Source organism: Eretmochelys imbricata, chromosome 11 (genome assembly GCF_965152235.1).
Source record: "Eretmochelys imbricata isolate rEreImb1 chromosome 11, rEreImb1.hap1, whole genome shotgun sequence".
NCBI lineage: Eukaryota > Metazoa > Chordata > Testudines > Cheloniidae > Eretmochelys > Eretmochelys imbricata.
The window spans coordinates 81,433,061-81,460,525 of NC_135582.1; the positions used below are offsets into that span (position 1 = coordinate 81,433,061).

The window sequence follows — 27,465 nt, forward strand, 5'->3', positions numbered from 1 at the left end:
TAAAGAATGAGCAGAACAGAGACTTACATATACTGTCCTCCCTAAACAAAATCTGTCATCTTTCTGATAAGATCGGCCCATATACTGAGGAGCACATTTACACTGTGAAAGTGAAAAAGTGGGTGAAAAAGGCAGTTGTCTGGAAAACAACCCCATCAATAGCTTTAAACAAATATTAAGGTTGCTTTAAAGCAATGCTATTTACTAGCTGTTTGCCCGCTCTATGTGCCTTCTCACCATCTAATCTAGCTGCAAACAATGCTGACTTTACAAAGTTAGATAATAAACCTGAGTAATGGTGTAGGATTAACCAACAGGATGCTCAGTTTGTTTTATATAGGATGAAGGGTTTTTGCTACATCAATATTTATTCAACGTCAAAATGTGTAAAAAAAATAAGATACTGTAAAGGAGATAGTATTTTTTTTTTAATTGAGTGAGGTTTAGAGGGTTTCACAGAGCCAGAAAAACACTACTACAATACACAACTGGACAGAAGAGAGCTGACTTATTTTTAGCTTTTGCTTATCTCAGTTTGGGGATTTCCAAGTTTGAGATTCAATATACAATTATGTTTTTGAAACTAAAAATGCTATATGATTTTTTTTTTTTTTAAAACACACAAAACATATAGGTTTACTATAAAGATGGACACAGGCCAGTCTGGTTGCCCAGTGGTAACATTCCCCACTGCAAAATGGGAAACCTGGGATAGATTTCCAGGCTCTCATTCACTAGGCTATTACAGTGACTTAGAGCACTTCAGTGGCAGCATACTTGGCCACTAAGGGAGAACGAATGATGCACATCGCTAAGAGTAGCCACCCTCTGACTGATTAGTACATAGCATTAACTTCTTCAAAACCCTCTGCTGGAAGGATGATGGCAAAGAAATGAAACAGTACGCTAAAGGATTAAACTGGTTCAGTAAACAATGTGCCATGCTTGCCACTATCTGCCCTGAAAAAAACACAACATATAACTTGACGACTAATACACCTTGTACTGAGAAAGCAAAGGATCAGGTGTCAAGAAAAACCATATGGAGAGGGAATGTGCATCTCTGAACCACTTCCTGGCCACAAGGCACACAGCAGCTTTGAACCAAGTTACTGACTTTCTCTGTCACAGTGCTGTTGAAGCTCATGAATGGGAAAAGAAAGGGGACTGAGCTTCCAGAGGCAGAGCTTCCAAAATACAAGACGGGGTAGAACAGTGTGTCAAAAGGCATGATTTACAAAACATCATTCCAGTCAACTTCACTTCATGTTTGAATCTTTTACTCTATAAGAACAGTTGCAATCCTCTCTCTGATCCCTAAGCTTCAGTCCCTGCCATATACACACTGAACTACTCAAGTCTGAATCTGAATGACAACATACTTCTAGAAAAGAGATTATCCAAATATTACTGATGAGAGTCTAACTGGAAAGCTATAACCATGGCTAGTACTGAACAAACAGCAATATAATAGCCTATGGTACACTGCATAGGCAAGTCAGGTACCATGGCAAATGTTATATACACTGTCTATTCAGTGATGCAGAAAAATGGCCAGGTGTTGGAGAGTGGAATCATTTTGACATATTCACCATCTGCAGTTTCTAGTATGCTGCTGTTGTAGCCCCTAGGAATTCCTCGTACTGACGCTACTTGTGGTCGCTCATGATGCAAGTGTTCCACAAGACCCGTTGTTACGTCAGGAGGAGCGGAGTGGTTATCTGTGAGGATATAAGAAACAGACACAGAAGGCACATCAGACATCTTAGTTATTAAGATACAAAGTTGCCTCTCACTGTCCACTTATACTTTTCCAGCTTTTTCTCTGCAGAACCCCCATCCCAAGCCAGATAGTAAGAAAGAAAACGGCTAAAATATTGCAACAGACATCTTTGGGATTGGTCAGAGCAAGTTTTGGTGGGCAGCCAAGTCCCTTTCCCGAAGCCAATCTGATCACTTTGGAGTGAAACTAGAGGGGACCCATTGTGGGTGAATAGAAGGAAGGAGTGAAAGGCAGGCAGCCTCTGGTCCAGCTGGCAGAAGGGGGATGCTCCCAGAATCCAAACTAGGAAAGGAAGAGACTGAATTAGGCACTTCAGGGAGCCTCCCAGCAGGAAGAGTAGGGAGTCAGTAAGAAAAGGTCCCTGATGGGAGCCTCAGCCCATGGATTGCAGCAAGTGCTGATTTTAGATCTCCAAGAGAAAGACGTTTGTGGGAAGACCCAGAACGCTGAGGACCAAACAGGAGACAAATGCAGCACAGTTAAGCCCAAAAGATGTTGAGGTCCTCATTTAAGGATGGCCTTTCATAACCAGGTGTGTGGTTCCTTTGCAGGAGTGCGTGGCCCCTCTGTGGTAAGCTCCAGGCTGGATCAGAAAGGGGTAACCGTGCCTTGTTCATTGTGTTATGCCCTCATTATTTACTCGTAAGGGTTACTGCCTGTCTTTTACACTCTCTCTGTTAGACTGAGTGAAATTCCTTGTTTACTGTGAGAGTTTCATTCTTCACAGGACACTCTGAATGTTAAGAGGCCCATGTGGCTCTAATAGATGGACAGTCTTCAGCACTCGACTCCAGAGATTACAGCATGGTTGTCACAGCTACAAACACTTAGGTCTGGGCTACACTGGGGGGTGGGGAGGGAGGGGGCGGTTTCGAACTAAGATACGCAACTTCTCAGCTACGCTATTTGCGTAGCTGAAGTCCAAGCATCTTAGTTCGACTTACCTGGGTGTCCTCACAGCAGCGAGTAGACCACGGTGGCTCCCCCGTCGATTCCGCTTACTCCTCTTGCCGAGGTGGAGTACCGGCGTCGATTTGGGGATCGATTTATTGCATCTAGACGAGATGCGATCAATCGATCCCCGATAGATTGATCACTACCTGCCGATCCGGCAGGTAGTGAAGACGTACCCTTAATATTTCTGGGTACCAATGCTCACAGAGAAGCAGGCTCGAGTCTGTGAGAGACAAGAGCGAGTTGCAATCTGGTGGGATAAATTCAGTTTAAGATGCGGCTGGCATGAGATGACGGAAGACACGTTGTGCACCATTTACACACATTTTATATTTTAATTTTACATGGAGGAAGCAGCAGTGCCCCGGGCTGAAGCCACTGAAACAGCTTCTAAGGTTAATGGCTGGGATGCATCTGCAAAGCTGAAGTTTAGAGATGGGTTCCTACGTGGAGAGACTCCTCATGTGTATGGAGGGCTAAGTTGAGAAGTGAAGCAACAGTAATCGCCTGAAAACTGCTCTCCAACAACCAGCATGTGATGACTGAGATCACACCATCTTCTTCAACCTAGGTAGAGTCCACCCACCTAGGCCTGTGGCAATGACCGTCAGTTACAGTTTTCCCTTAAGAGGGTCCAACCACCCAGGATCAATATGTGACCCATATTAGGGAAAGAGTTCAGAACGCAGCTACAACTGAAAAACCCACCGTCTTGAAGAAGCAATCAGGCAGGCATCAGAGCTTGAACTGGAGACCCTAGATATCCAGAGTCCCAAGGAGGAGCTGCGTGAACAGAGCAGAGAGATTGAACTACCTTTGTGAGGCAGGAATACCCTGCCCTAGTACTGAAGGAGGTGATCTATGTCAATGAGAGCTGTGTAGTGACCTAGTGCAGCTCAAGGAGACTGAAATCCAAAGGAGGATTTCAACACATTACAGAATTCTGCACTGGCAAGGCATGGCTGCATCAGAGAAGTTGTCAAGGATGGAAACTGGAGCTTTAGGCGGCTGGATAGAGGACAGTTGGGACTTTTGGGAGCTGGGGAGATGTGGGAGGCACTGGGGGATAAGCAAGTTAGTGAGCTATTTCTGCAAAAGTGACCAGCAATGAAACAGTTGATATCGACAATTACATTAATCGTTAGGTTCCAGAGGAAACGATCCATTGAAACGAATGGGATAGCTTAAATTTTGTAGAGCTATTATTTCCGTTTGCCTGAAGACTCAGGACAACAATACTGCATTCGGTTCACTGATCTTCACGCCACAAGAGCCAGATACCCTTTTCTTCCATTAAAGTTTAGACTCCAGAGCACAATTCTGGGGCACACTCAGGATCACAGAACACTTTGGGCTTTGATCATAACTTGGCAGTTTGCATCCATCAGACGTGCCCACTAAAATGGCCAAGACAGAGACCACCATCACTGTTTAAAAATTAACAACGTATTGTAATCTAGTTCTCACAAATGGAAGTAAACAAACAACAGTGAAAAGTGGAGTCACAGAGCAAATGAAGCATAAACATCTGAAGTGCAAACTTTTCTACACCATCGCACCAATAGGACTCAATTCAGTTCTGGAGGAATCACCCAGGGGACAAAGGTAGTTCTGTTCTCATGCCTATTCAAATCCTTGATATATGTTGAGAATACCTCCAAGGGGGCCACTTGTGAGCACTTGTGAGTTTCTTGTAAGCAGACGCTTGTTCGCAGCAACAGCTTGTAAGAGCAATCGCCGCTTACGGGAACATTTCCCTTGGGAACACTTTCTCTGCTGTGAATTGTCAACACTCCTCATAATAGCAACAGCTGCTTAGGAGCAACAGAGCGAAAGAGCACCAATATGTTGCTACTAATGAGCGTCTACTGTATTATGTAAGTTGTCTACCAGGTACTTACAGGGGTTGGTCCTGCTTTGAGCAGAGGGTTGGACTAGGTACCTCCTGAGGTCCCTTCCAGCCCTGATATTCTATGATTGTACTGAACTGAGATCACAAACTCCTTTCACAGGGACAAAACCCCAAAATGTCAAAAAGTAATATTTAGTTAGTCACTCTCTCAGAACAGCCTAAATTGGAAGGGATAACAACATGTGGTAACTGAATATGAAATCTGACTTTTCAAACCATTTAAAAGGGTTTTATGATAACATATTGAGTATTTGGCATACACCCAAAATGTCATTGGTATGTCCTATTGAGCCCAGTTTTGATTACTTTATTAAAAACGGAAACATTCTTCGCTTTAATAAAGCACGAAAACAAACACTGACTTAATGTAGCACACAAGGGAATGCAGCACAGACGAGAAAACTGAAGTCAAATGTACATATGAGCCGCTGACTGCAACATTAATCCACAAAACTCATATTCTGCTAAATTTACAGGGTCCAGCCTCAAGTGACAATATCTTGCACAGCTCACGATCCCTGAATGTTCCTCCCAAAATGATCACTCAAAATCACATCTGCTATGTGGCTTTGTCAATAAAAGGTCAGAAGAATACCACCACCTTTATTTATACAGGTCATGAGCTGGGAAAGGGAATTGGGAGCCAGTAACAAGATAATCTGAGGGAAAGAATCTTGGGGTATATGAGGACTCTAAAATTGGGAACTAAAGTGGGAAGCTAGTTTAGACCTACAGATTTGTATTAGATTTTCATTGTTTTGTCTTCAGGTACCCAGTCAGTCGAACAGGCCTTTTAAATAACTAAAAAGCTACTGAAATTGAACCAGAACCACCAGAAAAATAAAATAGTTAAAAACAAAAAACAAAACAAGAATTCAGTTGGAATGGCAAGTGGGTCCTCATATAAAATCTGGATCCAGATCTACTTCTTTCTTGGGTTCACTCTTCAACCCAACTCTTCTCAACTCAGCATTGCAAGGCTTGTCTACACAGAGTAGCAACACACACAACAGGGGTGCAATTGCTGAAGTACACTGAGATGCTGAGTATTAAGTGGTCCTTTAATTATTTCAACTGTGCTGATCACATATCCTGACCTCACAGCTCACGCTTTTCAGTCCTCCTTTCAAATCCAGTGCCCTCCCTTGTACCTTTCACTATGTTGTTAGTCTGAATTTAGTGTACAATTGAGAACATTAAATATTCTGAGCGGTCTTCTCTGGAAAATTACTATTCAAGCTGACTTGAATGTCTCACTATTGTTGTACCTACCTTCAGAATACTTTATAAAAGCACCTTGGAATATAAAATGTGTGAGTATTGTTGAAGTCACCCATATAGTTTTGTTCTACTCTACTTATCCTTGTGAACATACTCGTATTTACTTTAACAATCGCTCCACAAAATATACAAACAATTATTCCAATCCTTCCAAGTTTAGATTGCTAGTATCCTTCTCAGAGTGATTAAGTACTGAGAGCCCCATAACTCCATTGTGTGAAACAGAGAATACACTCAAAGATCCAATTGGACTTTTCTATTCTACTTACACTCACTGGAGTCCAAAGACCACACGTCTTTCTAAAGACAGTCTGAGGTTGAGCAGCACTAACGGCTGACACAAACCACAGTTCCAGTTCCTTTTGCAAGCCTTCAAACAGGCAACCAGGATCTGGCAATGTGCAATGCCACCCCCAGTTCCCCATATTTATAGAGCTGTAGGGAGTAGGGGATGCTCCGGGGACATGAAATAAAACATCCCTGGTGGGAAGAGAAAGATGGGCCCAAACTTATGGCTGATGGTTGGTTTATGTATAAGGAATTGTTCAGACCGATTACTAATGGACATACATTCATATAATTAAAAACACCCTCAGAAGACAGCACTAGCAAAGGAGAGCGTACTATACTCAGCCACAGAGCTGAACCCTCCTCGTCAGCTAGTCAGGGTTAAAGAACAGTGAGTAGAGAGAGAGAGAGAGAGAATATGAACACTTCAGCCTCTCGGAGCTTTCTAAAACACTAGCATTTCAACACGGAAACAAATCCTCTTGTAAAAAGTTAAGACCAGATTTCTTTCCTATTAATTCCCAAAGTGGAGAACAGATCCCTATATAAACAGAGGAGGAAGCTGGAGATATGAAGAAGGGACACACTCCCCTCCCCAAGAGAAGCTTCCTGAGAGGGAGAGAAACTTCCATCTCTCTATCTGGGCTTCCATTCATTCCCTGCTGCATGAATGAGCTGGAGAAAATGGCCCATCTGGGGGGAAAGGGACTTGAAGAGTAGCAGGACAACTCCAGTTCCTACCAGCAACTGCCTGTGGAGAGTCCAAGGGAGCCTGCTGCTGCAGAGAACTGGGGCACTCGTGGTCATAAGAGAAGGTGAAGGTGCCCCGTTGGAGTCTGGGTATGAATTCATGGACTGGCAGCTTCTTTTATCATTCTTAATTCTGACGACAGGCTGTAGAAAAACAAAAGCGGGTGCTTCAAGCTCAGCCTGAGGCAGAAAGCAACTGGAAAGCAGGCCCGCAAGGAGCTCGGATGGGGAGGAGCTGGGGACGAATCCTTTCCGGCTGAATGGCTGCTTCCTTCCTGATGGAAAGAAGACAGGAACACTCCCCCCGATGTATCAGAACCAGTGGAAATCATACCATAGGAAACCAGATTTAGCAGGCTGGCTGGGTTTGAAGTGTCGTAAATGAACTACTACATTGCTGTAATTTTCCACACAGATACTGAAGCGATTCAGTCTAGAGGATACACCGAGCAGACAGCAGAAAGCATAGATCATTGTGCAAAGTCTGAGGATGGTAGCTGGAATGGTGGAATTAATGAATATATTCATCAAATATTCAGTTAACAGTCTTTTCAGTTAAGTGTGTTTCAATTAGTGTTGGAGAAAGGTCTGTATGTTCATTTTGTAAGTCTACTGAAGTGCTTCAATATATTTCAGCAGGACCTCTGAAATATTTGCAAAGCAAATGTCTGTATATAATACATGCAGGCAACAGACCCATATAAACAAAGAAGTGAGATAAGTAAAGTGACCAAGTCCCAAAGTCTTAAGACAGAACTCTCATTGTCTTCAATGACCACGTCACCTGTGTACACATGAGGTAATAACTTCAAGATATAGAGCAGAGGTTAATTAAAAATAACTCCTCATTTTACGCTGTATTTTTAAAACTTCTTCAAACAATTTGGTAAATGTATCGAAAATGTACTGTTCCCCACTCCCCAAAGGATCTTTTAGTATTATATAACCACTAGATCATTATTAAACACACACACATGCACAGACACAGCATCAACCTTCCACCAGTCTAGATGAAATAATCCCTTACACTTTAATTCTAGAAAGAAAAGGAGTGGGCTTTTCTCTGTACCACTGAGCTGCAGAAGACCACTATTCTGTAAGAACTCTCTAGGATGCGTCCAGCACCCTGGTAACCCTGAGTTCTAGCCCTGCAGTGTTAGAGAGAATGAGGCAGGACTATTTTTTGAACGTGGGTTACAAAAACATTTTGTTCAACAAATATTTCTGTGCTTTTCACGTCCGTTCCAATATTAAGTGTCATTCAGGACAAGTTGCATAACTTTCCTCTAGACAATAACTCTATACCCAGATGCATCATGTACACGCTGTTAATCCAAACGTTTAAAAACATGTGGGTCAGCACCTAATATAAATGTAAATCTTGTATAGCATTCCAACAGACCTCTTGTTCATGGAGGTTTTCCAACTAAATTACCTTTGAATCCCAGATCCTGAAGTTACTTGGGCTAGACAAGTGGATGTCAGAAGACATGTCCTGAACATTTGATACCTCCTTTTGAAATGGTGTTTCTTATGAACTAGAAAAGGTAACTTTGATTCGATTTACCAGGACACTAACGTTTTAGCAAGGGAATGCTTGTTTGCAATTTGTAAGTATCTATTTCTGTTTATAGTGGAAAACAATACACAACACGTACCTGGCCCGTGGATCATACTTTAGTTAGGAATACTGCTTAGAAAAGTATGGCACTCATGAGAATACCTGACTTTCGTGTTTAACCACACTTATATTTTTCAGGTTTGCTTGACCAGCTCTTTACTCTTTTTAGCGACAAACAGGCGGCTCTTTTACTGACCTAGCTGAGCGTGCGCCATAAGGTCTGCAAGCACAGTGGCAGCAGCGGCGGCAGCACTGGAAGCAGCAGCAGGTTTCCCTCCGGGATGGGATGAGGTGGAGGATGCAGAGGATGAGGTGGAGGAACCCTGGATAACCCGGTTAAGCCAGGGCTCTACGCTGGAATGGCTCTGGAACGGAGTGGAGGTGATCCGCCCTTGCCGACGTAACGAGCCCTCATCTTCTGAGGCAGACGATGTGTCTGTGATTAAAATAATGATGACAGGCATGTAATGTAGGAATGACCCAATAAAGGGGAACATGAAGTCTTTCCATGTTCTCCATTTGTCGTTTCTCATGCACTAAACATGAGACACATGTACTAAGCATATGGCACATTCACATGCACAAATTCTGTTCCACTGCCACCCTTTCACAGGGTGCTTAACTTCTATGCAGGATCAATGGAAAACAATGTCTGACAGCAAAACATTGCATTTTAACTGCTTTATTTGGAATGACAAAAATATAATCTGCTAAATAAACCACTTTTGCCTAAACTATTGAATATATACAGTAACAATGTGGAATAAGGACATATACCCTTCGCGCACACTTAGTGCTCTCTATTTTTGTGTAGTCTGAGTAGAACTACCCCCACAGTTAAGAATTAAAAATTCAGCATTGTTTTCCATTTGAACCCCTGCATAGCTTGATTCCTTTTTCTAGATTCATAAAACAATTACAGCAAAAAGCACACCCAGAGGCCAGCTCATTTACTGCTAGTAAATCTGTGCTGCTCAATGAAATATTTATTTTACATTTGTTTAGTTTCATCACAACTATAAAAAATTAGGAACCCAATCAAAAAAAGTATGTGTATTACATCTAATCGAGTGCACTACATGGATGAAACTTATTAAGGCCTTTTGTTATAGTGGAGCCAGCCACGCATTGCTACAGCTAAGGTTTGATAACTCCTATTTTAACTGCCTGCTTAAAGTTATTTAGAACTTTCTGAAACTTTCATCTTCTGGACTAATATTCCATGTTAGAAATCACCACCTTTGGGCAGAAGACAAACAGCTCAAGGAAGTAAGGTTTGCTTGGTTTTGAGTGACAAAGCAGAGGGAAATTAATTTTGTTGCATTATGGAAAAATTCTTTTTTTTTTTTTTTAAACAATAGTTCTCCAGCCAGAATAGCTGAGGTCTGAATCTGAAATTGGGCATGGAAGTAGCCATTGCTGAAGAGGGTTGCATGGCCTTTTCCTGAGAAAAACTGGTTCTTGCCCGGACAGAGGTAAGAACATCTGAATCTCAGTGTTCACAGCATTTATTTTATTTTTGCTACGCTCATTAAATGAAAAACTAAGGGAATGACACAGCGCACATGTTATCAACTAACGAGTGTCACAGCAAACTGGTTAGTAATCAATAATCTAAATACATTCACACTGAAAGAGATAACTGAGTCTGAGGGAAAAGCTTCTAAAGACTGTAAGGTGAACAGAAGGGCCCTTGCCAGGTTTTTTAAGGTGTGAAATTGTGGAGGAAAGGTTCCAACCAGCCTTGGAAGGCGTGAAGGGGCTGAGACAAGGATTGAGGACTCTGAATGACTCTCAGGACCATTCACATTCCCTCAGTCTCCATCAAACCCCACTGGGCTGACAGGTTTCTCCTGGCCATAACCTGACAGACATTTTAGAGCTCAGCAGCTGGGGAAGGTGTCTTGCTGGGGAGTTCTTAAACTACACAAGAACAGCCATTGTCCTTTGGTGAAGCCTAGGATCTCTGCCAGGCCAGACATTTCCCAGCAGCAGAGATCCTGAGAGTCACAAGAGAAGGGTCCTTTCGGAGAAACAGCAACAGTGCAGGGGAGAAGTGGTGTTCAGATGGTCTAGGAGCCAAATAGCTTCAGATTATGGCATTTACACTGCTCTGTACAATTTGCATTACCAGCAAAATTTTGGAGGCTGAAGCTCCTCCTCTGGATATTTTTCTTCCAGACTTTCTCAAATGATGCTACATGGGCAGGAGACAGAGTTAACGTGGAATACATGCAATCTTAACTTTAGTATTTCCTAACCTTTGTATGCTTAACGGTTCAAATGTAATGTACTATGAACAGTTTTGATATGGAATTGCATGAAGAATCCCAGATTACATATAGCAACAAACATGAATATTGCCAGATAACTCCAGGGAATAATGTATGAAGTATCAAGAATTTAACACTCAGTAATTTGAGAATGACTGGTTTTAAACAGTGCAAAGATATGAGAATTGGAGATCACCCTTGTAAAGAGAGAATCATCCAGTGGCTTCAACTGGGCTGAGTGAAGCTAAACTTGCAGATCTAATATCATCTGACCATTTCACCTCAAATTATGGATTTATGCCAAACAGGACATATTTTGAGTAAAAATACATTTATCTGTAACAATAGTTCTTTGAAGAGATACAGCTGTCAGAGATCAGCAGGCTTGGGTTTGTACCCTGTGGTTAAACCTCCTGGGAACTCCCATAGTTTAAAAGTTCTTGGCTGCTGTCTCTAGCAGGGGCCATTGCAGCTGCCTTTCTAATGAAGCCAAAGCATAAACCCTTAATGCCTGAACTTGCACTTCCTCTGAGGCTAAAGGTGAAAACTGAATATGCAAAAAAAGTAACCAAAGAGGGTTACCAACCCCTCAAGTATGAAGGACATTGGGTGGTGATCAATCTCCAGAGAACCATAGTGACAGATGAGTAGGTTTCTTGTCACCAAATACATATGCTCTGATAACTTTCCTTACTTGGTTCTTGAAGAGCTGTGCAGAGAATGCTATGTCTGCCCTACAAATCTCCCTAATGAAATCTGATCACAGGTTAGCTGCAAGAGCCAACATCCTTTGGACCAAATGTATGTCAGCATGATATCTGAAGTCACAATTCAATAATATTTATGCAGGAAAAAAAAACATTCAGATGGACACAAGAACATGTTAACAGGATGAGACTAATTGATTAAAAGGGAATTTAAAAATCTCTGAAAGGATTTTATCCTTGAACTTCAGTTTAAATCACTAAGATATGCAGCTTCCTCACCCTGTAAACTGAAGTTACGGCCACCAGGAAGTGACATCTTGTATGAGAAACTTCAGTTCCCAAGTATTAAGAAAACTTCTCCAACGTAGTCAAAACCACACAGACAGATTAAAATGTTTACACACATTAAGTCCCACACAGGTCATGATACCAGGAAATTGAAAATGATGTACCTTGAACATTATTGCAAAAAGCAAAAGTAGCTGGTAAAGGTGCTATTTGGAAAGAAGTCTGTTATCCTGATTTATGAACAGCGGTGTTCATGAGGAGTATGAAAAATGGTCCACGTGGGACTTTTTTCGATAGGCCACAAATATTTTCCACTTGCACTGTACACCCATCTGCTAGACTATTTCCAGGCAGTTAGGTGAACCTCAGAGACCAACATCCTTCAACTTTAACCCATTAGCAATCATGCGGATTGGGAAATGTATCCAGGCTTAGATGCAGGAAAGTGCCATGATTCCATATACTTGGATGTGGCAAGCTTCTCAGTGCAATGGGACTGGCTATCAGCATTTTTACAAGGTCAAAAACGCTATTTCCTTGGCCAACAGAGGATCAATACCTTTTTTCTGACCTTAGTCAAGTATTTACTGCCAGAGGATATTCAGACATGAAATTTCCCTTCCTAACTGATTGGGAAGACATTGTTCAAAGGAAGCTTTTTGGTGATGCACACAGAACACCAGTAATTTTGCATTCATAGAAGGGGCGATAAAATTATTTTCTACTTGACCAGCCCCTGATCCAGGATACAGTAATGATCAACTTAGCCTGTTTGTAATCATGTTATCCTTTCCTGACTTGGAAGGGACAACTAGTAATGTCTTTAAGGGAAATGTTCATACAGAAGAAATAAGTGAATCAACTCTTCCATATTTGTTTATATAAAATGTGGTAGCATAACTGCCTGTTTGGATCAAAGACACCATTTGGGTTACCACATATGTCACGCTCTGGACAGCATTTAAGACCACCCTTGCCTGCAGAGTTTGATGTAGATTTTGTTCTCGGAGATATCACATACCCTAGAAAGTGCGAAGCTATGCCATGTGAGCTCCCCATCCCAGGCAGGAAGCATTCATAGTTACTTGGACTGGAGTAATTTGGGAGACTTTCCCAGTTACAGGTTGTCCCTGAACTGCCACTCAAACATGTACTGTAGTCATTCAGATGCTATGCAGGAAATGTGTGGCTTGCAAACCTTGAGACTTCAGGGCCCATAGTGGTTGCCTCATATGCAGGAGTGCTAGGAGTAACACAAACACCCCTGTGGCCATGCTGCTCAATGTTTTCAGCAGGTCTGTGTTGAAACCTTCTGACTGGCAAACCTTAAATTCCATGTCTCATCCTAGGGTACAGTCTTTTTACATGAGCCCCATCTAGCATGGGTCGTATAACCTTCAATTGTCTGAGGAACAAGCTTAGACTTTGGGTCTAAATCCTAGTGACTCCAGCACTGGTAGAGACTGATTCTTGTCCTACCAAAATGACATCCTTCTTGATGGGCCAGTCCTCCAAATAAGGGGAAACATTTGCTCTTATTCTGTGTAGAAACATTACTAAGTATTTTATGAATTCATGCAGCACCATTGCAAAAAAGGACTTAAAATGGTTCGGGAGCTCTCTCCTTAATTACATGGAACTCAGCTAGGTGATGTACCCTCTTGTGTTTGTAGACCACAGCAAGTCCCAAATTTCATAAGCAGTCACTCTCACCTAGGAAAAACATGATTGTTCCTAGAGATACCAGCTGACCATTTCTTTCACTAGATATAAGTTGGGGCCTTCTACTTCCTTATAAGGACCCTGCTGGGTGCACTTGGCACCAGCTATAGCAGTGACAGGCATGTCAGAATATACATACCTCCCTTCTTTAGCAGGCGGCAGATACTTTAAGAGAATGTATATCCTGCAGTTTCTTTCTGATACTGATGTCAAGAGCATTCTCGAGCAGGGAACTTTGGAGAAGCTTATCTAATCTGAATTCTGTAGCCACGTTTCATAAACAGAACTCAATGTGCCTGAGGTAATCAGGGTCACAAGGGGGAAAAGGGCTAGTTTCCCCTCCCTCAGGGTAGTCCTCTTGAGTAGATACAAGATGACTGGCCGCTTGTTTTAAATTCTATCAAAACACCAGATTTTTTGCTTCCTAGAAGCAGGGTTCAGAACACAGATTGCTGTTGGAAGAGAGCCAGAGAACTAGGAGCATCCCAAATCTAGTAGAAGTAATAACTAGCTTCTTTGCGGGTGCTTTCCCTTGTCAACTCTATGAGGGAGGAGGACTGGATGGTTGCCTAAGTAAATAAACTGTGTTTGAGAAACACACTTCCCATTTTTCTCCAAAAGGTTTCCACCATCATACAAGCCGCAGCTGTATCTCTACATAAAAGCTCAATGTTCACAACAACGCGTGTCTATATGCTTCGATTCTGGAACGAGCTACTTGTGCTGCCAATCAAAGGTAGTTCAGATCTGATATCACGATGTTTCCAAACACCTCTAGGAACCACTTAAAATGTATTTCAGGGAAGAAAATTCACAAAGATGTGGACCTTTCCCATTCCAAATCGGTACGCACACTGAAACAGACATTACAGGCTGGCAAACCCTCCTTCTGAAAAAGGTGGAACTGTGTACTGTCAGGCTTCCTAATGGTGACAACAGCCTGTGACACAAGACTTGTGTTAGGAAGGAGAACCAGCACCTCTTGTAACCAAGTATTTCCTTTTCATGCATCTATCAAACATCAGCTCAGGACTGAGTGGGTGAAAAACATTCCTTTATTTGCAGGGGGAACGATCAGCAGATACTTCAAATGAGGTGTCCTGGAATGCTTCCAGAGAAAACAATGACCAACTTCATTTTCTCAAATAGAGGGAAATTCCATTTTGGTTTTGGCTTTTATAAGAAAGGAGGCGGCTGTGGAATCTAACCATTTTTAACTCCTCTGCCTCAGAAACTGGAGCACTTATGATGGCAAGTAGTTTTCCACCAAGCCTGAGGCCAACACTCCTGTACGCTCTCCTATTCACAGTACGCTTCATCCCAGACAGACCCAAACTGCTGCACTGTCACAGGAAGTTGTAAGACTGATGTTGCTGAAAGAGGCATTGACCATGATTACTCCAAGACACCACAGCTGATGCTTCAAATCACCTTTCCTGGACACCGGATTCCCTAAGCACGGTGGATGTTTCAAGGGCTCTGAATAGAAGCTTCAGGCTGTCTACTTGGATGTGAGCTTCCCCATGAGGAAGCTCTGCAGTCTTCACCTGTAGCTGGGTGCTGAACTCTGGTTCACTTGAGGCTTTTAACAGTGAGGCAATCCAGGCCAACTTGAAATCTAACTTGTGAAAGTCATTGCGGATGTCCAAGACAGACTTCAGACAGAAACCACATCCCAGCAACCACAGTCCATGTCCCAAAGTAAACTTGTCATTGGTTATATTTTTCTGAAATTAATAGATTATAACATAACAGTGTCATCAAACAAAAATACTTGCAAAGTTTTTAAAGGTGATGAGCTTCTCTATATCTGAAAGTCAAAAAGGGTAAGGGGGAAGAGAAACAGAAGCTACAGACCATGAACTCAGACTGCCACAAATATCCCTTCAAAGTACATTTTTATTAAAAAAGGTAGGCAAAGAATCCATAAAAATGCATTACACAAAGGACATGTAAATAGCAAAGTTTTCTTCAAAGGCCGAGGGATTGAGAGAAAAAGGTGTGGCCCAGCAAACAGCTGAGGCACGACAGCCCAGGCCGTACTTCCGCAGCTGGTGTTAAGAAATGGAACTGAGCTGAAGGCATCAGAGCTCACTGTGGCTCTAATCTAGGGCAGCACACAAAAGGACTGTGACAGAATCAGTTGTTCAAAACGTAAGAGTCGGTGAGAAATTCACTTATATTTGCATACAAGACACTGACCCCAAAGTAGTTACATGCTGTCCTACCAAGCTATCTGGAGAATGAGGTTTTTCTTATCCTTAAGATGATCTGCGAGGAGAAGGCAAAAGGCACCTAATATTTTTGTCTTTCCTCTCTTTAGAATCATAGAATCATAGAATATCAGGGTTGGAAGGGACCCCTGAAGGTCATCTAGTCCAACCCCCTGCTCGAAGCAGGACCAATTCCCAGTTAAATCATCCAAATACTTTAAAAGTAATAGAAGTAACAGGGTGGGGTTTTTGTGGCTTTTTTTTTTTTTATAAATATACTCTGGGCTAAACAGTCTCAAATTCACAACAAGAGATGAGCTCCACGCATGAACCATAAGTGATTTAAACAAACTAGGAGGGTATTTTACAAACAAGGAGCTTTTTCAATAATTTAACTTTTTAAAGCATTTCCCAGCAGCCATTTTAAAGAAAGGCATCTCACGCAACATTTAATAAAGAATCTATAAAGCTCTGACATATTTTTGCCACAATGTTATCTTTCAGAATGAGACTTTACAAATGAAGATAAACAATTTTTTTGTGCTTAAGGGCTACTATCCACCCTAAAGCTCTTCCAAAATTTTAAGAAAAGAGACAGAAAATCTTGTGGAAGAAAAATTCTGACAGTGACCAAATCCAACCTAAATTTTAGCATCAGGACTAACGTTCACATAGCATGCAAGAAGCTTACTACAACAATGGGAGACTTCAAAGTCAGTAGAACAAAACACAGCATTCACTTATTACATTTGCAATGTTAAGTTTACCTGACAATGTTTATGTATGCTGACTTATTAGATACCTGGAGGTGTATATGTTTCTACTGAAGAGTGTACAAGAACAGAGCGTCTTTTTGAAGGCATGGGCATTTTCCTCTCTTTGTATTTAGCCAAAGCTGCTTGTACTGCTTCAGTGTGGACATCTAGATAGTGACAAACAACAACAAAAATAGTTATGAAATGAAGTACAGCTACCTTTTCCTTCCAAAACATTACACACACCACAGATTTAACCTTCTTTACAAATGACTGGTGCTGCACCATGGTTCAGAACACTAATTACTTAGTCTGACAACGCATGCTCAGGCCCCTTGTTCTAGAATCCATTTATCTCACCGGCACTTAGTTACGAAATAGAAGCAACCTATTTCCGGTCTCACCAGCAGCAGTTTAGCAGCCGTGATATTTGCATTTCCTCATCTACCCGAGCAAACTCAGTGACACATCCATACTGCAAAGTCTCCCCAAGTATGCTCTGATCCCCCTCAAATACACACTTACCAGTGTTCTCTCTAATTTTTCCCACCCATGTGCGGAATGAATTTTGTTATGCGCACCAATATGGAGGTGAGGTGTGACACATCACCTTCATATTGGTGCACATAACAAAATTAATGTGGTGGGAGGTGGGGCTGAGGGGGTCAGAGTGTGGGAGGGGGCTCAGAGGTGGGGCAGAGAGTTGGGGTGCGGGGGGGGATGAGGGCTCTGGGGTGGGGTCCAGGGTGCGAGAGGGGGCTCAGGGCTGAAGCAGAGGGTTGGGGTGTAGGGGGGGATGAGTGCTCTGGCTTGGGTGTGGACTGGGGATGAGAAGTTTGGGGTGCGGGAGAGGGCTTAGGGCTAGGGCTGAGGGTTGGGTGCAGTGGGTGAGGGCTCCGTCTAGGGGTGAAGGCTCTGGGGTGGGGCCGGGGATGAGGGGTTCAGAGTACGAGAGGAGGCTTAGGGATGGGGCAGATGGTTGTGGGGGGGGGGGGATGAGGGCTCTTACTTGGGGTGTGGGCTTTGGGGTGGGGCTGAGGTACGGGGGGTGGGCTCTGGGGCGGGGCCAGGGATGAGAGGCTGCCCTAGGGCTGTGATGGGAGAGAGCACCAGCCCCCAGCCCTCTCTCACCACAGCAGCTTGGGACGGAGGAGAGGTGCCTTTCCCCAGCTACGGCAGCTCCAGCTGGGCCGGAACGAGGGAGGGGCTTCTCTCCCTCAGCCGTGGAAAGTCCGCAGCAGGTCTGCACTGGGGGAAGAGGCATCCCTCCCTGCCGTAGCCCTGAGCCCCTGTGCAGGGCTTAATAGGCAGCTGCGTGGCCACGCGGCTGCACAGCTTGAAGGTAACTTAGATTCTTACAGCCAATTCTTATTAACTAAACTAAAATTTATTTAAAAAGTAAAGAGTATTGATTAAAACAATCAGTATACATACAGATATGAGTACAATTATTAAGATTAAGATTCATAGTGGAGATAGTGAGCTTTGTAGTTGCAAAGAGTTCTTTCAGAATTAGCTCATAGGTTATAGGCCAATGTTTGTATTCAGGGAGATCCAGTCAAGACTGGAGAGCTCTATCTTGGGCTTGAGCCTCCCCTGCATGAAGCATCAAGCAGATCTGAGAGAAAAAGGATCAGGACACAAGCCCTTCTTTATACAGTTTCACACCTTCTTGTGACAGGTTGGAGTCCCTCGGTAAACAATAGGCAATTATGGAGACTTATTTCCTAAGCATCACCAGTAATTAGTTACCCAAATTAACACAAGGCAATTTATCCATTAGGCAGTTTTATCTCAAACTTCAGAGACATATAGACAATGACATTATTGTACCCAAGATTCATCTAAATGTTAATATTTCCTTTTGATCTCCGAATCAAAAGTGATAGTGACAGACAGGAACTGCCTGTTTACATGGCTAACATCTTAACAAGATATGAGTGCTCACATACAATTAGTATCACCTCTGATTCCCAACAATATAGGTTTGCATTTCAAAGTTCTAGCCTATCTACCATGGAATGGTCCTAATTATCATTTACATACCTTTCTAACATCTCTCTAATGGTTGACTCTAGGTTATTTAGCCTACAAGCTGCTTAACCCTTTCTGGCCCTGCTTCACATTTTGTATAAAATTTGTTGGAATTATGTAATAGTGGTAGCAACAATGGTTTGCATGGTAATATTTTAATTAGGTAACGTCACACCAGCACTTCCCATATTGGCTGGGGAAGGGGAGAGTGAAGCAGGCTGCCTCAGAAAATGTATAACTTAAGATTTTATACCTTTAATACCACATGGCAAGACTGTAGGGTGACAGTGCAATTGCTTCCATTTCCCTGAATGGGACTCAGCCCCCGAAGTCTGGGAAACCTGCCATCCTGTAATAGTTGTGTCATCTGTGACTTCTTCACCTTCTCCCCCTTACTGTTATTTTTAAATTTTAGGTAAACTGGACCTGATGAAAATAAGGACGTGACAGGACTGCCAAAGCCAGGGTCACACTGCAGATTGAGTTTATACAAGCTTTCTTCATAAGACTTTGCCTGTGCACTTCAATCCTGGCGTGCAACCCGCCAGGTATCCCAAGCCTGGAGAGAAAGAAAATCATGCCAGACTGTGTGATTGTTTGGGGAAGTGGGTAGATGTCCAGAGAGTAGGTAGGTCAAATGCATGTTTTCATTTATGACCTAAGTAGGATTCAAACTCATGTGAAAGACTAGTATGCTACATATAAACAGAATATTTTGGTGAATATTTAGCATGCTGAATCTCATTTCCTGTCCATCAGCTCCTGAATACTGAAATCTTAGCTTAAAATAATGTTCTATTTAAAGAAAAACAAAGCTGCATGCTGTCATTACAGCATTCTCTTCTGGGTTTAAGAGTGATTTGCAAATATCTAATGAAACAGTTAACAGTAGGGTTATGTGTTGCAAATATAAAATGCAAGAGGTAGAAGGGCCACCAAGCTCATAAGTGATTAACTTTTAATAAATGTGGCTTCCCCAAAGCATATTCAAAACTGTTCAAGAAATCAAGTTCAGTTGTGTTTGGAAATTAAAAGCCCAAAGTCTTCTTTAAAACAAAATCATTTAATGGGGGTTGAGGAGGAGAGAAGGAATAAAAGCACACCACCTTATTTTCGTTTAATAAGAGCCAAATATGGTTTTGCATCCAACTTTTACTAAGCACTAAAATTCATTTAAAGCATAATTAATGCAGACAGATTTATTAGGCTTGGTCTACACTACAAACTGGTGTAGAGAGTGCTCTGGCGATGGGAGGGCTTCTCCCATCAACACAGCTACTGGCTCTGGGGGAGGTGGAGTACCTACGCTGACGGAAGAAGCGATAACAAGATATTGATGTGCATCCTAGACTCTCAAAATGTCCAGGTATCTTGTGCCGCGAGGCTGTTCATGTGGGCTTACCAATCTAAAAGGGATGCGGCCTTAATAAAGGGAGAAAGGTGGTGCCCACACACATCTCATGAGGATTTGTCCACCATAGCAGAGAAGATACTACATTGGCCAGAACAGTCACCACGAGGTTCACAGAATGGCAGTTTGGAGAGTATACCAATTGCAGTCATGTTTGAAGGCAATGAAGGTCGAGTCCTGTGAATGAGGTGACCTAGGTGCATGAGGCCATATGACCTAAGAGACAAACATGACTTCAAAGTTGCCCGGATGAAGTCCATAGATTATGTGGGGGTGAGAACACATTTTTTGGTGTTTACTCTGATTCCCAGTCAGGAGAGGAGGAGCATAGCATCATAGAAGTTGACATGTAGGCTTTCTGGTGGGACTTGGTGGCAAGGAATCAGTTTTCGAGGTAGGGGAAGACAATGAGACCACAACATCTGACGTAATGTGCTACTGCTGAGAATGTCTTGGTAAAGTCTCTGGGGGCAGTTGTTATTTCAAAGGGGAGTATTCTGTCCTGAAAATGGTTGGAGCCCACCCTGAATCTGAGGAAGTGTCTGTGAGCGGGTTGAATAAAGTAGGTGTCCTTCATATCAAGAGCTGTAAACCACATGCCCTTTTCTAAAGATGGAATTATAGCTGCCAACGTGACTACAAAATCTGAGTTTGCGAATGAAGCGGTTGAGATCGAGGATTGGTCTCCATGTTCTGTTGCTCCTCATTGCAATAAGGAATTCATCTCTTGATTAAGAATACTCGGAATGACCCCCGAAGAGGGGGTGGTGTGCGGAATTGGAGGAGATAAGGATGTAAACTATCGTATAGCCAGAGTGGATGACACTTAGCATGTATTTGTCTGTTGTTATTGCACTCCAAGTGCTGAAAAAGTGCTAGGTGACCCCCAAACGGCACATGGGGGTTGGGAAGTGTTGGGCTTAGTATTCCAGGGCTCTCGAGCTCCCATCAAAAATGCTGAGCGTGGAGCTGATATTGAGGTGCTGAGTCAGCTGCAGAGAGACTTGTAGCGAAGAGGGACTTTTGAACCCTGTCTCTTACGTGGTGGTTCTTAGGGTCTCTGATGGAAAAAGTGCTGAGCCACAAGTCTAGATCTGAACAATGGGAAGTGAAATTTCCTTTAAGGGGCAGATGTATGTCTCCCCAGTAAGTGGAGGGTAGCCCTGGAGTCCTTCAGGGTATGGAGGTACTCGACCGTCTTTTGGTTGGAAGAGGTGTGATTCATCAAAGGGAAGGTCCATAATTTTCTGGACCTCCCTAGGGAACCCTGACTCACAGAGCCATGACTTCTTGCACATCACTACTGCAGTAGCCATAGCTCTAGAGGAGGTGGTAGCAGCATTGACTTCAGATTGGAGAATAATAATCTTGGCCTTCATCTATCAGAACTTGGAAATGAGCTCTGGACTGCTGCGGAAGGCTGTCCGTAAACTCTGCAAACTTGGCGTAGTTCAGGAAATCGTATTTAGCCACTGGCAACTGGTAAATGGCTATCCTGAACTGGAGGCTGGATGACGAGAAGACCTTTGTCCTCAGAAGATCCAGGATTTACCTTCCTTATCAGCAGTAGAAGACTTGGGATGTTGCTGTCTATCCCCTTCAGAAATAGTGTGGACCACCAGTGAGTTGGCAGCGAGCTGAGAAGACAAAAATCTCGCTCCTTTGGCCAGCACTTAACACTTCTCTGTCCTTTCAGGGATAGGAGTGCGGATGGCAGAGATGTGATAGCTGGCTCCAGTATGGCTTCACTAATGGGGAGAGCTATTTTGTTGCGTCCGGGTGCGTGGAGGATGTCAAAGAGTTTGTGCTGGGAGTCCTGGATCTCCTTGAGAGGAATCTGAAGCTCTCCAGTAATTGAGCAAAGGTGGTTCTGGAACTGCCTGAAATCACTGGGGATAGAGGGGGAAAGGAGTAAGAGTCACCACCTCATCCGGAGAAGAAGATAGCAGTCTTACCGGTTCCGGTAGAACTGACTCCAAGTTAGATGAGCTGGAGGTTTGTCCCAAACCAGTGTGGTCTTTTGTGGGGGTGGAGAACACGTAGGGAAGAAAGTGTGCATCAGGTGGTTCAAAATCTCCCAGTGAAGAGAAGGATGATCCTGGTTCCAGTGGCGGTTCTGTCGGTGCCGTGGGAGGGGGAGATGTATTCTGTGCAGTTGATTCCCCCAGAGATATTATCATCTTCCTGGCGACAGAGGGGCTCAATGGAGAAGGAGATTCTGGATCTGGGAGAGTGAAAATGTCTGTGGGGCAGCAACAGATTCAGATTTCTCTGGTCTGAGAGGAGCTCTACTTGTTCGAGCCACTGCAGCAGACAAGGAGAGCGGTGTCCAAAATTGAGGGTGATCAGACTTCATGGGTGCTGCTGGATCCCAGGGTGTGGGAGGTGCCAAGGCTAATGGTACCGACAGAACATGGACCAGTATCAATGCAGCCCAATGCTTATGAGCTTTCTTGTCATGTCTCTGGGGCTTTGTATGTCCTAAGGCAGAGGTGGGCAAATTGAGCTCCCAGCCAGGGAGGCTAGCCCCGGCCCCTCCTCCGCTGTTTCCCTGGCAGTGCAGCTTGCGCCTGCCCACCTCCCAGGCTTTCCAACAAGCCTGCCCGGCTGCTCTGAGCGGCCTGGTAAGGGGGCGGGGGTGGATAAGGGGCAGGACATCCTGGTGGGCAGGCAGCGGGCGGTTGGATGGGGCGGAGGTTCGGGGGGCGGTTAGGAGACGGGGGGGGGTCCCGGGGGGCAGTTGGGGACAAGGAGCAGGGGGGGTTGAAGGTTCTGAGGGGGGCAGGAAGTGGGAGGGGGAGATGGGGGGCAGGGGCCAGGCTGTTTGTGGAGGCACAGGCTTCCCTACCTGGCCCTCCATACCGTTTCGCAACCCCAATGTGGCCCTCAGGCCAAAAAAGTTTGCCCACCCCTGTCCTAAGGCCTCATGGGGCGAGCTGATTGGCTTGCTTACAGCCAAATCTGACTTCTTTGAAGTCGATTTAGACGAAGACTTAGTTTCATGCTTAAAAGAGTGCTTCCTGACAGGACCCCACAGAGAGGTAAGTGGGGGCAGATTCTCCCGCACCAGAGCTGGATTTAGCAGCAAGGATCCTTGCTGAATCAGGCCAAGGTACGGGGGAGGGGGTCCCCTGGCCTGGGACTGACTGAGACCTATGGCCTGCTCCATGAGGTATTTGTGGAGATGAAGTTCCCACCTTTTCTGGTTACGGCTAGGGAACGATCGGCACATACCGCACGTCGCTGTGATGTGGGCGGCTCCAAGGCAGTACAGGCAGCACTGGAGGTCATCACTGACTGAGAAGAATCACGGGCAGGAAGCAGAGTTGGAAGCCCGGAGTTCTGGGCACAGTCCAGTACCTGAATGGGGTACGAGGCAGGGCCCCACCATGAGACTAATCTAAACACTAATAGCTCTATAAAACACTGAACTATTAAAACTATTTACAAACTAGATAATTATTTTGAGGGATGAAGCCAAAGTGTGGACATGGAAGATTGTGACCTCGACAATGCAGCAGTGAGAAGGAACTGGAAAAGCAGTTGGTCTGCCTTGCCCTTTATTCCCTTGGACAGAGGCATAAAATAAGCTGGGGCACATACGCAGATCAACAGACACTTTTCAAAATTTTCCAGTTTCAGATGCCTGGTGCGCATGCGTAATCCCCAGTGGACTATAATAGGCCTATCACTCAAAGAAGAGTGTGTGTTAACTACTTATGCTAAACAATCTGTTCCACCTTGTATTTAGCTGTGACTCTGAGTACTTTTCCCATGCCTGAAGAGCTCTGTATGTCTCGACAGCTTGTCTTTCTCCAACACAGTTGGTTCAATACAAGATATTACTTCACACACCTTCTCTCTCTAAATTAAAATGTTATATTGTTGTGATACTAAAGCAGCATTCAATAGGAATTAGCAAAACAAATAAATAAAGGTTTCACTTTCCAGACAAGTCCTCCCAGAATAAGATGGTAAATGGATAATATTTATTGTTCACGTTAAACTAAACAGCACAGTGAATAACTGCACAGATTAAGACAGCTTTTCCCAATTGGTAGAGTGTGCCCCATATAGGGATATGGAAGTCTAGCTGGTAAGTAAGGGCATGTAAGTATGCATATGTGGAAGATATAAATTAAGATGGGTAGGACTTTAAACACCACCTGAAAAGATTTGGGTTCGGAGCTGGGGGGCACATTTAATTTCATTTTCCTGAGAGAGACTCAGCTTTCAAATGTTTGGGAAATACTAGATTAAGAGGTGAAAAGTAAAAGGAGGACAGTCAGTATTAACTCATTCTATTCATAAATGCCACAATCACAACCACAATCTTCTACTGCCTTCTCAACTCCTTAACGCAGTGATACTCAGGGCCTGTCTACACTGCGAAGTTGTCGACAAAACTTTTTTCTTTCATGGGGACTTAAAAAAGCTCCCCCGCGAAAGACAAAAGTTTTGCTGCCACAAGTGGCAGCGTGAACGGGGCTTTATCAGCAGCACCGCTCTCCTGCCGACAAACCTAACGCCGCTCGCGGGTCTGGAAGTATTTTGTCGGCAAAAGTGCAGACAAAGTACCAAAAAAGAGCCTTTACACATGCTGACTTTTAGCGATAAGGCTGTGTCAACGCAGCCTTCTCACTAAAAGCTGCGTGGTGTAGACAAGCCCTCAGACCTCAGTGGTTCAGAAGCTAAATTAGCGATCAACATTACCCAAAAGAGCCACAGGAGCGTGACCTCATTGTTTCATTAGTATATCTTTCTCCCAGAAAAATGACTGACCAAGTATTCTACAGTAGGTTAATAACAGAAAAAGCATCCTGATTGCTTAATAACTGAGTTTGGTTAATAATCAAATCACACAGGGTTCTAGTGTCGTCATGTACTGCAAAGCACCACAGGAGACACATTAAAGAGCCACTTGCAGCTCCCGAGCCTCAGCCTGAATATCACTCCCTGAGCCTCCCTCCTATATCCACATAAGATTTATTTCTTACGTGAAATATCTTTATTTTCAAAATTAAGAGGTCTCGCCCCCACAAAACAACTGGGCAGGGCCATAATTTACTTGGCTGATAGAAAGAGTAAGTAATTGGTTTCTCTTCCCTTGACACACCTTATTTCTTTCCCACATGTTGCCACAAGAAAAATTTTCCCATATTATCTAATGAAAATGAAATCAAGTTCACTTCTGATCACCAAAAAAATAAAAGGTCTAGAATGATGATGATTCTATGAATAATGTTGGAGAAACAGTGTTCTAGGATAGCAAATTTGGCTCCTGCCCTTAAAGATGCAAGCGTCCAGGAAACCATTCCCACTCAAAGTTTTCAAGTCTGACTACCCAGATAAAATGAAAATGTCTATTCATCAAACCATTGCCAAACACTTTAAACAAAATGAAAATAATTTAACCTACAATGGTGGTTAAGGAACATCTAGTTAGTCTGCTTTGTAAACTTCAGTTGATTGATATTTTTCATTTGGTTTATCTGACAGAGCCAGAAGAGTACCCAGAAATCACCTACTACAGGACAGGCCCAACAAAGATAATAACAGAACGCCACTAGCCATCACCTTCAGCCCCCAACTAAAACCTCTCCAACGCATCATCAAGGATCTACAACCTATCCTGAAGGACGACTCATCACTCTCACAGATCTTGGGAGACAGGCCAGTCCTTGCTTACAGACAGCCCCCCATCAACCTGAAGCAAATACTCACCAGCAACCACACAACAGAACCACTAACCCAGGAACCTATCCTTGCAACAAAGCCCGTTGCCAACTGTGTCCACATATCTATTCAGGGGACACCATCATAGGGCCTAATCACTTCAGCCACACGATCAGAGGTTCGTTCACCTGCACATCTACCAATGTGATATATGCCATCCTGTGCCAGCAATGCCCCTCTGCCATGTACATTGGCCAAACTGGACAGTCTCTACGTAAAAGAATAAATGGACACAAATCAGATGTCAAGAATTATAACATTCCAAAACCAGTCAGAGAACACTTCAATCTCTCTGGTCACTTGATTACAGACCTAAAAGTGGTAATTCTTCAACAAAAAAAACTTCAGAAACAGACTCCAATGAGAGACTGCTGAATTGGAATTAATTTGCAAACTGGATACAATTAACTTAGGCTTGAATAGAGACTGGGAGTGGATGGGTCATTACACAAAGTAAAACTATTTCCCCATGTTTATTCCCCCCCTCACCCCCCACTGTTCCTCAGACGTTCTTGTCAACTGCTGGAAATGGCCCACCTTGATTATCACTACAAAAGGTTAGCGCCCCCCCGCTCTCCTGCTGGTAATAGCTCACCTTAAGTGATCACTCTCCTTACAGTGTGTATGGTAACACCCATTGTTTCATGTTCTCTATGTATATAAATCTCCCCATTGTATTTTCCACTGAATGCATCCGATGAAGCGAGTTGTAGCTCACGAAAGCTTATGCTCAAATAAATTGGTTAGTCTCTAAGGTGCCACAAGTCCTCCTGTTCTTTTTGCGAAGACAGACTAACCCGGCTGCTGCTCTGAGACTTGGTTTCAACAGGTACTGTCCCGAGAAGTAGGAATAGTCCGTGTCCAACAGATAAAGAGGACAGTAATGGCAATGCTTACTAAGCTGAGGGCCAAGCCTACTAACCAAAGAGGGAAAAAACCTGTGCAAAGCCTTTTCCATTTTAAAGAAAACTGTTGTTGTATACGGTATTTAACTGAAACATACTGTCAATCAATTTTCTATTTACTGCTTTAAAAGTAATTTAAAACTAAGATGTGTGATATTTTCTTTCCTTTTATGCCCTCAGCCCATTTCCCCCCTTATTTCCTATAAATATATTGTGTATCTTTTTATACATTTTCAGTGCATTCTCTTTTCCTTCTACTTCTGCACCTAATACTAAGGACCCATATTAGGATCAGTGCTATTTAATATATTCATTAATTTTCTGGAGAAGGGGAAGAAACAGTGAAGTGGCAAAATCTGTGGAGGACAAAATTATTTAGGTTAGTCAGAATGAGAGAAGGCTCAGGAACTATAGGAAGACTTGCCTAAGGCTAGCAATTGGCAGATGGATTCAATTGTATATAAGTGCAAGGTAACGACCATAAGGAGGAACAATTTTAACTCATGACTCCAGAAAGAGATCCCTGACCTGCAATACTGTGCTCCATTCAATCATCTCATCCTAAAAAAGATACCGCATATATAGAAAGGGTACAAAGAAGGGCAAGAAAAAACATGTAGAGGCATATAAAGACTTTGGTACCAGGAGAGATTAGAAAGATCAGGACTATAAATTAGAAAGGAAACAAAGGAGAGGGGATATGACAGAAGTATGGAGAGCAGACCAGTACCCAGAAGGTCAGTTTGAAACTCCTATTTACCCTTCTTATTATACTAGCACAGGGGGACATCCAGAGTAATATAAAATGCAACAACATTTTAAAGTGATAAAA

The 27,465-nt window shown here is 43.3% G+C and overlaps 1 protein-coding gene across 8 annotated transcripts in view; it reads right to left on the reverse strand.

Annotated features, from left to right (window-relative positions):
• DIP2A (disco interacting protein 2 homolog A) overlaps nt 1-27,465 on the reverse strand; it is a 241,219-nt gene that overhangs the window by 86,243 nt on the left and 127,511 nt on the right. For 6 of the 8 annotated variants that reach the window (XR_013347437.1, XM_077829453.1, XM_077829455.1 and 3 more), the window contains 3 exons: nt 16,595-16,714; nt 8,786-9,025; nt 1,593-1,721 (listed from right to left, as the gene is read on the reverse strand). Coding sequence is in view for 7 of the 8 variants with exons in the window: in XM_077829453.1 (XP_077685579.1) it covers nt 1,593-1,721; nt 8,786-9,025; nt 16,595-16,714 (489 nt within the window). In the remaining variant the exon portion in view is untranslated. The remainder of the gene's footprint in view (nt 1-1,592; nt 1,722-8,785; nt 9,026-16,594; nt 16,715-27,465) is intronic. The other 2 variants (XM_077829456.1, XM_077829458.1) reach the window with 2 other exon arrangements.